Raw genomic sequence first — 12296 nt, 5'->3', positions numbered from 1 at the left:
CAATGCCTCCATGACTGCTGAGGTTTCGACAGAATCAAACGCTTTCTCGTAATCAATGAAAGCTATATATAAGGGTTGGTTATATTCCGCACATTTCTCTGTGACCTGATTGATAGTGTGAATATGGTCTATGGTTGAGTAGCCTTTACGGAATCCTGCCTGGTCCTTTGCTTGACAGAAGTCTAAGGTGTTCCTGATTCTATTTGCGATTACTTTAGTAAATAGTTTGTAGGCAACGGACAGTAAGCTGATCGGTCTATAATTTTTCAAGTCTTTGGCGTCCCCTTTCTTATGGATTAGGATTATGTTAGCGTTCTTCCAAGATTCCGGTACGCTCGAGGTCATGAGGCATTGCGTATACAGGGTGGCCAGTTTCTCTAGAACAATTTGCCCACCATCCTTCAACAAATCTGCTGTTACCTGGTCCTTCCCAGCTGCCTTCCCCCTTTGCATATCTCCCAAGGCTTTCTTTACTTCTTCCGGCGTTGCCTGTGGGATTTCGAATTCCTCTAGACTATGTTCTCTTGCATTATCTTCGTGGGTGCCACTGGTACTGTATAAATCTCTATAGAACTCCTCAGCCACTTGAACTACCTCATCAATATTAGTAATGATATTGCCGGCTTTGTCTCTTAACGCATACATCTGATTCTTGCCAATTCCTAGTTTCTTCTTCACTGTTTTTAGGCTTCCTCCGTTCCTGAGAGCATGTTCAATTCTATCCATATTATAGTTCCTTATGTCAGCTGTCTTACGCTTGTTGATTAACTTCTAAAGTTCTGCCAGTTCTATTCTAGCTGTAGGGTTACAGGCTTTCATTCATTGGCGTTTCTTGATCAGATGTTTCGTCTCCTGCGATAGTTTACTGGTATCCTGCCTAACGGAGTTACCACCGACTTCCATTGCACACTCCTTAATGATACCCACAAGATTGTCCTTCATTGCTTCAACACTAAGGTCCTCTTCCCGAGTTAAAGCGGAATACCTGTTCTGTAGCTTCATCTGGAATTCCTCTATTTTCCCTCTTACCGCTAACTCATTGATCGGCTTCTTATGTACCAGTTTCTTCGGTTCCCTCCTCAGGTCTAGGCCAATTCGTGTTCTTACCATCCCATGGTCACTGCAGCGCACCTTGCCGAGCACGTCCACATCTTGTATGATGCCAGGGTTAGCACAGAGTATGAAGTCTATTTCATTTCTAGTCTCGCCGTTCAGGCTCCTCCACGTCCACTTTCGACTGTCCCGCTTGCGGAAGAAGGTATTCATTATCCGCAAGTTATTCTGCTCCGCAAACTCTACTAATAACTCTCGCCTGCTATTCCTAGTGCCTATGCCATATTCCCCCACTGCCTTGTCTCCAGCCTGCTTCTTGCCTACCTTGGCATTGAAGTCGCCCATTAGTATGGTGTATTTAGTTTTCACTCTACCTATCGCCGATTCCACGTCTTCATAGAAGCTGTCGACTTCCTGGTCATCATGACTACGTTTTATTAAGTTTCACAACAAGACCTGCCACGCTCTCGTTAATGCTATAGAATTCCTGTATGTTACCAGCTATATTTTTATTAATCAGGAATCCGACTCCTAGTTCTCTTCTCTCCGCTAAGCCCCGGTAGCACAGGACGTGCCCGCTTTTTCGCACTGTATATGCTTCTTTTGGCCTCCTAACTTCACTAAGCCCTATTATATCCCATTAACTGCCCTCTAATTCCTCCATTTGTCCTTGCTTGCTGACTGCAAAGGTCGCAACTCGTATGTTACCTTGGTGATTGAAAATAACTGGCAGTGATGTAGATTACAAATGTTTGATTTCTTCTATGGTTAGTTCAATGCGAGTCTGGTGAGTTGATGTCAAACATTACCTTGCGTGCACCACTGCTGTTTGCGTAGAACACAGAATACACAGGGAGACACGTTTTGAGAGCCGTTGTATACGATTGTTGATAACCTCCAAGAGGGTTTAGTATTGTCATTGCCTCCAATTTCATATCGCATCGTGGGACATGTGTTAGAGATGAATTAAAATGCCAACAAAGCATAAAAACGAGAACAAAGGGGGTCAACCGAGGGGCCTCATTTTGATTAATCGTATCATGATGATTGAACAAACAAAGATACCAAGGAAAACATAGGGGAAATTACTTGTACTTCATAATTGAATTGAAATGATAAATTACTGGCAATGAAAATGGATGAAAAAACAACTTTCCGCAGGTGGTGAACAATCCCACAACCTTCGCAGTTGGCGTGCAATGCTCTCCCAATTGAGCTACTGTGGTGTCGCTTCTCCATCCACATTCTTGGGTATTTTACGTTTCCTTGTAGAAGCCTGGGAGTGTCTAGTTAGATCCCAAGAGACCATCTTTCACCATAATCTACTGTTTCAAGAAGGGGGGCGTTGTGTGCCGAAGCGAAACCCCCTCGGCAGTGATACCAACATGGTAGAAGACGCTGACATGACCAAGCTGTGGGAGCAGGTCGCTGTTTCTAGCCTCTATATTGCTACTGATGGAGAAACAGGGGGTGCTTCAATGGAGGAGCTTCTGAGTGAACATAGTACTGCCTTGTTCTGCAAAGAGATCTCCTACGGTGTGATCATTCTCGTTGCAAACGGTGGAATGTTGTGACGACAGCAGCTGCAGTGATGAGAAAGACAATGGCCCATCTTTGGCCTCGACCTTCACGTTCATGCAAAATGAAGTGTCATTAATCAAGTCCCGCATTGATTTCATGTGCACTTAAGGATTTCCACCAGTGTTCGCGCAGCAGCTGGATCTGATGCACGCTGCAGTTCTAGACATGAAATACCTCAAGAGCAGGTGCACATTTCTGACCATTTCGGCACGTCAGATGCTCAACATCCAGTTTATGGCTGTAAATAAACATGTTATTTTTTTCATTGTATACTCCATACAGTCTGTATCTTTTAGTGCGAGTGGCGAATTTGTACTCCAGCTACAAAGGTATGTTTGGCAGCTTTTGTGTTTCTTTTTTGTACAGCAATTCATCCAGACATTGTAATGATTAGTTGTAAGATTGATCTTCTTGATACTGTTATAAGTGGACTGCACTGTAATCCCTATGGCTAGAATGAACCCTCACATCTGCCTTCATATCTCGACGGGTGCTGGCAAGCACTCCCAGGTCAAGGTCCAGTACACACATTAGTGTCGTGTAAATATCTGAATTTCCTAATGATGGTTTTGAATATTTTGCTATTCGATATTTGCCTCGAAAAAAATTTAGTAATAGACAAACCACCGGGTTTCTTGCGTGCACTCATATACATAGTTTAGATGCGCTATGGGCGTGGATGCCGGTTGCTGTGCTGCTTGCGAGTTGGGTGGCAATTTCTGTGATGTCGACTACTGCCCAAATGCGAAATCGTAAAGATCTATTTCCATATATATATATATATATATATATATATATATATATATAATCTGATGCGTGTTTATGCAAGCCCATCTGTATTCATGAATATACAAGGCATGTTTACCCGCAGAAAATGTTTTTTGATTTTATCGTCACTCTGAAAAAGTTGAGCTAAATTTTCATCCCTAATTGGTCACTCTGAAGAATTTGAAGCTACAGTAAATCCCTGGGGGTCACTTTCATTCATTCATTCATATAACTTTATCGGGTGTCCTACAATTTGGTGGGCTTGACCCCGCCTAGGCTTCGGCCAAGGGTTGTTGGCCCTTGTCGGGTTCCTCGGCTGGCTGGATGGCCCAGAGTTGGTGCTGTAGGTCCGAGCTGAGGAATGCAGACTCCCAGAGCACGTGGAGGCTGTCGCTGTTTGAGGCTGCATCACCGTTATTCTGCATAATAGCCGTACATTACCATAGGGTATGCTCCAGGGTAGCTCTAGAGTTGCATTGTCTGCACTTCTCGGTCGTGTATAAATCTGGGTGTATTAGGTGCATGATAGCTGCACTCGGACATGATCTGTTCTGCAACTGTCGCCATTCGACAGACTGATTTTTGCTTAATTTTGGGTGCGGCCGCAGGATTACGGCTCTGCAATGATGGTGTTGTGTAATTGGAGCAAAAATTACTCGCAAGGGTTTAAGAGGAAGAAAGTTGGCAATTCATCCATTCTGTATATATGATTGGCGACTTTCATGTTATGAGCAATGCCATACATGACTCGTAAAAAGTTCCAGTTGTATCGCTAATGTCTTCATGCATGAAAACACATACCAATACTGTAGAATTTATCAATGTTGCCCGCTATGTACTTATTAATTAGAAGCCCTACCCTCTATTCCCTCTCACCTGGAAGACCTCTGCTGCAGATGCAGAGCAATGTACTTATTATGTACTTATGTACTTACCGCTATTTACTTATTAATTAGATGCCCTACCCTCTATTCCCTCTCATCTGGAAGACCTCTGAGCAGATGCAATGTAGAAATGCAAATGAGCAACTGGTTCACAATTCTTGGTTATATTATTCGTATGATGAATAATATGAAAAGTGCTCACACCTGGGACTCAAGTTGGCATCATCAAAGTGGTTCAGGGAAGAGCAGCATGTACACAGTGTGTCTACGAAGCACCTGAAGAAGCCGGCAGTCAGACCTGCAAAGCGGGAGAAGGTGCTAAGTATCTCTGGATCTGTACAGGTGGGCCACTGCAAATAGAACCTGGCAACATTTAACATGTAAACCCTCTCACGTGAGGCTAGCTTGTGGGGCTTTTGTAGGCATCATCGGGCATTGGCTGAGATATCATTGACCGTAATGAGGTTTGAAAAATAGGAAGCTTATACAGAGCTGACTAACGGCCACATCCTCTGCTACAGAGGTCTTCCAGATGAGAGGGAATAGAGGGTAGGGCTTCTAATTAATAAGTACATAGCGGGCAACATTGATGAATTCTGCAGTATTGGTATGTGTTCTAATAGCTTGTTTTCGGTGAACCTTTCTCATGGTCCAGTTTCTCTTACAATATTGTCACACAGCTTAAGAGACACCTTTCTGTATCGGAAGGTTCTTAAATGTCACCGGTTGTGTCTGTTGTTACTGAAACTTGTGTAATGAGATTGTATGCGTGAGATATATTGTGTAATACTTTCTGGAAAGCATGAAGGCATTAGCGATACAACTGGAACTTTTTACGAGTCATGTATGAAAGTCGATGTGCTTGACCCGCACATGATATTTCGACTATCGATGAGTGTGCGCACTGCTATGATCGTGTTGAGTGTTACTTGGCTTTCTGGGCACAGGTTTGCCCAATGCATTGTGCCACTTTGGTTGTTCTCTGTCCCTAAAACGTTATGGTAACACTAAAAGGGTAACAATCATCTGAATAAAACTTAGCAGCAGATATCGATGACAGGTAGTACAAACCTACTCTCCAACCTCCACTATTAAGGAGAAATAGAACAGTTTTATGAGGAGGTTGAATTAGCAATGAGAAATGTCCAAGGTGTGCTGTAGTCATGGGTAACTTTAATGCAAAACTAGGTGGAAAGTGGTTGGCAGAAAGAGTGACTGGGAACTATGGCATGAACTCTAGAAATTGTAGACGAGAGGTGTTGGTAGAATTCACAGAAAGAAATCGCCTTCAAATTATGAATACCTTCTTCCGGAAGCGCAATAACAGGAAGTCAACCTGGAAAAGCTGTAATGGGAAAACAAGGAAGGAAATAGGTTTCATACTCTGTGCCGACCCTAGCATAGTGCAGGATGTAGAGGTGTTAGGTAGGGTAAATGGCTGTGAGCATCGGTTAGGGAGGTCCAGGATTGTTCTCAAGTTGAAGAGATAAAGATATAATTAGTCAAGAGGAAACAGGCTAGCCAACCTAGTCATAGTCAGGGTAAAAGTAGATGACAAGACAAGGGTAATTGGAGATAAGTGGCAGATGCCGCCCAGGGCCATTGAAGAGTGGCACATACCCAGTGAACCAGCTTGGCATCAAAAATGTTTGTTGAAGATCAGCACGTAGACAATGTTACATGCTCCCTCAGCAGTTACAGTTCCCTCAGCACAGTAGCCAGGTGCTCTACCCATTTGGCCATAGACTACCCAGTGGCCAAAGTTGGCAGGAAAGTGGTTAGATGCGGAAATACATACATACATACATACATACATACATACATACATACATACATACATACATACATACATACATACATGCATGCATGCATGCATTCTTGCTTGCTTGCTTGCTTGCTTGCTTACATGCATGCACACAGACACACGGAGCTACCCATAATTGGATCAAATCCCTAAACAATGCTGTTGTGTTAAAAAAGAATTTTCGCAAGCAATGTAATGTGGGGGGTGGGTAACCGACGATCTATCAGGGCTACAGAATGGGTACCAGAAGAATTGATGTCCTTGTGGACAGCAGACAACTAGGTAGTCTGATGAAATAAAAATTTTGCAAGAACAGAATTGTGTCAGCTGGCGCAAGACATGGGGATCTTAGAGTGGACATTAAATAGGCCTATTGGGATGACCCTAGGATCTCGCAGTCACTTTTCATTATATGCACTACAGCGATAGTTTTAGAATATATCCTAGAAAAAAGTGTCTGACATATGTTCAATTGTCGTAATCCTTTCACAGATAAGAGGTTGCTTTGCTTTAGAGTAATCAATGTGGATTAGCACCTGTAGCCTTTTAGGAATACTGAACCGAAAGGGTTATATTGTATTCCATCGCTATACGTTGTAAGGTGCCTCTGCATTTATTTTGTTGTTGTATTTACCTCTTTTCGATACCATAACAGGACTGCAATCACCCCAATTATTTTCTGCAGGCTTCAGAAATGCGATGAGCCTAGCTGAAAGCGTCCCTGCCAGAATGGAATGCCACACCCCTTCCAAGGTCGTCGGTCAGGTCGAGGTTGGCATGCAGTACAGCTTGCCTCTGGCTGACAAGTCTGTTGGGTGCTGCTTCAAAGCATGGAGCGAATCTAGGAGCGTGCAGACTACGGAGACTGTGGAGCAGTTAAGCTCCGCCTCAGGTGGGCAGTGACTGGCACTTCTCTTACATTTGCTTGCGTGTGTGAGCATTGTGAATGGCCAAGTCTGAGTAGCTTGGTATCACTTGCTAAAGTGTGTGACATTCTGCTGCTGAGGACAAATTAGCAGGTTTGCGAGCCTTGTCTGCATACTGATTGAAGCAAAATGCAGAAATAATGCTGTACTGATCACATTGAAACAACTAAGATGGCAGAGTTTAATCCAGAGCCCTCATGACTTGACGTTCTTGTAGGCGTGAGATTGCTCTGTGATAATGTTACATCCTTGAGCCAAGTCTTAGTTATGCTTAAACGGTGTACTTGTATAAGAACGCGAATAGAGTTCCATGCAGAATGTCAGTCGACCCCTGTGTTTAGGCTGATCAAAGTTAAAACAAAATTAAAACACAATTGTTTAATGCAGTTAAGGATACTACAAACAAAATATACTTTGTTTTATCGATATGCTAATTTATTAAGGGAGGCAGAAACCACATGTGAATTGTTAGGAATCATTTCTAGGACAGGTTTGACTCACGACACCCCACAGCACATCATCCGTAGCGACTAACCAGGACTAGGCATGTGCAACAATGTTGTAGGGAGCATCCATCACTTCGTTGTCCCCTCTTCTCGGAAATCCAGTTTTCCTTGCCATGGGGGTCATTGCCCCTTGCTCGGGAAATCCAGTTTAGCGGAAGTAGAGGTCATTGCCCGCTGCTCTTTCTTGGAACCTAGGCGGCTGCCCGACTGGGGCACCACCACAGCCACTTGGCAAACCTGCCAAGTGGCTGAGAATATGTGGCAAACCTGAGTGTGCATTCTCAAGCTGTCATAGTGTGTATTCCTTGCCTACCCTAAAGGGAGCTCACAACTACTGGTGATGCAGGACATTAAATTTTATTTTTGAACACTAGGCATGGACGATGTTACTTCTACACCCGCTGACAGAGACGGTGACATGATTACATCTGTTGTTATTGCCGGAGAGCTTCAGCTTCCCAGTTTTTGGCTTAAGAATCCCTGAGTTTAGTTTATGCAAGTAGAGGCCTCTTTTTAACTCTTACGCATCGCTTCGCAGACAGCAGAGTACCTGCATGTAATTGCCACGTTACCCTCCGACATCGCTGATTCCGTAGGTGACGTGCTAGTGGGTACGCCTTCGGTCACTGCATATGATGACCCGAAACACATGGTCCTGCAGTACTCGAGCCACGACAACAGAGTAGGCGCCAAGAGCTCCTCCTCGAGGAATTCGGTGACCAACAAGCGTTACAACTGCTGAACTGGCTGCATTAATTACTGGGCGAACACTCAGCAAACAAGAGCCAGCTTCCAATTTTGCACAAGATTTTCTTGCAGCACCTCCCACAATCCTTAGCATGGTGCTGTTAGGTTCCGGTGAGATGAGTCTCGATTGGTTAGCTACGTTTGCTGACTGCATGTGACTGCTCGTGTGTGCACAGCTACCTATCGCTATTCTGAGAGTCTTGAAGCCAAGAGACTGGCTCTCATGCCTAGAGGAAACTGTCGACCACTTTACCAGTGCACTAGAGAAGCTGGCGACTGGCAGCAACACTGATGACCAACGTCAGCATAACCATTCGGCTTCACAGTCTCACAGTGCACCTAGACTCGCCATGGCAGTTGGGCTGTTACCACCTTCACTTTCGCAAACAAGCAAGTCGTTGCGCTCAGCCCTGTTCGTGGGCGGGAAATGCACCGGCCAGTCGCTAACGACGGCATGCGACATTGGCCCTCAAATGAGTCACTTTTTCATGGTTGTCAACCACGTCACCGTCACCCGCCTCCTCGTGGAGATTGGAGCCGAGCTGTCTATCGTTCCTGCCACGGCCGCAGATCGCCAGTATGCCAAATCCACACCCATGCTCCACACAGGGAACAACAATGCCATCGTGTCGTATGGGCTCTGGTCTATAACGCTAGCCATTGGACTCGGGCGCTTGTATTGGTATGTGTTTGTGATTGCCGACGTCAGCTTGACCCCAAGGCATCAAGGCACTGGAATAGCGGGTGCGGGCAATCGAGGACTTCCCCTCTCCAACCTACTTCCGAAGGTTGCTTGAGTTTTTGGGGCTCACGAATTTTCGCAGGTGCTTGAAACACATCCTGTGCGCAAGTTCTTCAGCCACTTACTGGTGTGCTGCATTGTGACTCAAAAAAAAAATAAACATGCCTACCTTCCATTGGTACTTGGAGCAAGAACACTCCTTTCAGAAAGCCAGAACATGGTTTACGACTGCAGTGTTTATTTATTTATTTAGCATACCCTCGGGGCCAGTACGGCATTATAGAGGGGAGTGGTTACAAGCAAAACGGGTAAATTCAGCAAACAGGAATTAATAAAGCAGAAGGTTATATATATATATATATATATATATATATATATTAGTATATTGTGCTTCTCTTGTCATCTACTTTTACCCTTACTATGACTAGGTTGGCTAGCCTGTTTCCTCTTGAGTAATTATATTTTTATCTCTTCAAATTGAGAATAATTCTGGTCTTCCCTAACCTCCCTAATTACAAAAGCAAGTGGCACCTAGATTTTTAGATATAGAAAGTTAGCTATGGCGTTCGTGAGTATAGGTCGAGCAATGTGAAGTAAAAGGTCCCTAGTTATGCATTGCTAGCTATGACATTCTTGAATAATTGGTGATATGCGATAGTGGCTATCGAGGCAGGAAGGCGGTTCCACTCATTGGAAGGGCATGGTACAAATTACTGCAAAAAAGCGTTGGATCTGCATAATGGAATGCCGACCTTATGAATGTCATCAAGTCTGGGCAATACATACGGAGGCAGGGAAATCAGTTTGTTGCGTAACAGCAGGTGATGAAATAACTTATGAAAAAGGCACAGATGGAATATTTTGCGATGTGATGACAAGGACGGTAAGTTAAGGCTAGGTTTCATGGCACTGATATTTGCAGTTTTATTATATTTAGAAAGAATGAAACGAGTGGACTTATCCTGTACCATTTATAGTGAGTGCATTAGGTTTATTTGACCCGAATCCCAGATTGAAGCATCATACTGAAGTTTGGGTCCTATTGAGTTTTATAGAGGATTAATTTTAAGGAAGAAGGTGCTTTGGAAAAGTTTCGTCGTAAGTAACCTAGCGATCGGTTAGCGTTGCTTATTATATGGGAGATGTGGGTTTGCCAAATGAGATCGGACGTGATGTGAAGGCTAAGGTACTTGTAACTTGTTACCAAATCTAATGGAGCGTTATTAAGGGAGTACACAAGTGGTTCACTGGTAGTTCTAGATACACGCATCAATTTACATTTGTTAGCATTTAGTTCCATTAACCATGAATTGCACCATGCAAAAATGGCGTTAAGGACAGCTTGAAGCCTGGTTACATCCTCATCGCTAGTTATTTCGGTGTAAATTACACAGTCGTCAGCAAATAGGTGAACTTGAGGAAACACAGGAAGGTAAGTCATTAATATGTATAAGAAATGGGAGGGGTCCAAGCACAGAGCCCTATGGTACACTCGAATAAGCAGGACTCAGATTAGAGGTTACTTCATTAGCTGAAACAAACTGTGAACGGTTAGTGAGGAAAACCTCAAGCCAGTACAAAAGTTTAGGATGAAGGTTTAGTTGGTGCAGTTTGTAGATTAATAAGCTGTGGCACACTTTATTGAACTCTTTTGTGAAGTCTAAAAAGTTAGGTCTGCAGATGAAGAGTGGTCAAGCAATAGGTTCAGTTTATGCGTGAATGATACTAGTTGGGTGTCACATGAATTTTGCGGAGGCCGTGTTGAAACTCGTAATAAAAGGAGTGTTCTTCTAAGAAGTTGGCAATATGAGAAAACGGAATATGCTCGATAATTTTGCATGGTATACTGGTTAAAGAAATAGGCGGATAATTAAGTGGGGAATGTTTAGCACCTGTTTTGTAGAGTGGAATCATGTTCCTCACCTTCCAATAAGCAGGCACTGAACCTTTGTCAAGTGATTGCTGGAAAATCTTTGTAAATATGTGCTAGTGTTCTTTAGAAACTTTGCATTAAGTCACAGCCAGGAGCAGATGAGAGTTTCAGTGATGCGATTATTTTTTTCTATGCTGACGGGTTCGATTATTAAAGGGTACATTGTGGCGTAGTCTTAAGATAGTGTACTTGGGCGTGTTACGCGAGCGTGTTTAGAAAAAGTGCGCATATAAACGTCATTTAATGCGGATGCACAATCGGCAGAGGGAATTGCGTTATCAGTGCTATCAACAACGGTTATGGCGTCATGTTTTGGGGTGATCGTGCGCCAGAACTTTTTTGTATCAGTAGTTAGCATGGATAAAAATGTGTTCTTTAAAAAGTTATCCTTAGCTTGCTTAAGCGCTGTCATGTAGTTATATGTAGGACGTTTGTAAGCTGCCCATCTTTCAGCGCTTGGAGATGTTTTAGCTGATCTGTACAAACATTTCTTTTTGTTAGAAAGGCACTTAATGTGGGTGTTATATCAGCGAGCGTTATTATTATAGGAAAGATTGAAGGTAGGAATAAATTCTTCCGTTAATTCACTAATTTTAGTAATAAACATATTCCAGTTTGTTTGCGCACTGGTGTTATAGAAATCAGTCGGAAAAGTGTAAAGGAATATACAGAACTCGTTAATTGTTTCAAAGTCAGCTTCCTTATAGTCGTGAATTGTCTTGATCTTTTTTTCTCATTTCGGACGTGAAATGTTGATGTTGAAATGGATAAGAGAGTGAGCGCTTAAGGACAGTAAGTAAATAATGTTCGAAATAATATCGCGTCGTGTTGTTAGCAGAAGGTCAAGGGTGTTAGCAACTTGTGGTGTGATTCTGGAGAACTGTGTTATCAGTTGGCTGAAAGAGAACAGTGCGCACAAGTGAAGAAAATATTTTGATTATGCGGAGAAAGGGTGTATCACAATGGGTTCGCTATGCCAGGCTATGTTTGGAATGTTGAAGTCACCCAGTAGAAACAAGCGTAAGGAAGGAAAGCGTGTTACGACAATATTGATTGCCTCTTGTAATCGTTAGGAAAGGAAGCAGCGTCAGTAGGATCGCGATAACATATGCCATTATAATTTTTTCGTAATTTATTTCAATAATTGCCCAGAGTATCTCCAAGTTAGTAGTAATATTAATGTGCTGAGAATGTAGGTGCTTATTAATTGCCAGAAGAACGCCACCACCTTGATGCAAGGTACGGTCGCAGCGACAAACTGAGAAGCCATGTGCGGTAGAGAAGATTTGATGGTCTCTAATATGTGGATGCAGCCAAGTTTTTGTAAGTACAATGATATCTAGGTTGAACGT

The 12296-nt window shown here is 43.2% G+C and overlaps 1 protein-coding gene across 1 annotated transcript in view; it reads left to right on the top strand.

The window, feature by feature from the left end:
* The window catches only part of LOC126538773 (uncharacterized), a 62026-nt gene that overhangs the window by 27836 nt on the left and 21894 nt on the right, over positions 1-12296 (top strand). The window contains exon 2 of the mRNA XM_050185501.3: positions 6776-6982. Within this exon, the coding sequence (XP_050041458.2) occupies positions 6790-6982 (193 nt within the window). The 5' untranslated portion in view covers positions 6776-6789. The remainder of the gene's footprint in view (positions 1-6775; positions 6983-12296) is intronic.

This window comes from Dermacentor andersoni, chromosome 8 (assembly GCF_023375885.2).
Source record: "Dermacentor andersoni chromosome 8, qqDerAnde1_hic_scaffold, whole genome shotgun sequence".
NCBI classification, from domain to species: domain Eukaryota; kingdom Metazoa; phylum Arthropoda; class Arachnida; order Ixodida; family Ixodidae; genus Dermacentor; species Dermacentor andersoni.
This window is presented reverse-complemented; position numbering and strand designations above follow the sequence as displayed.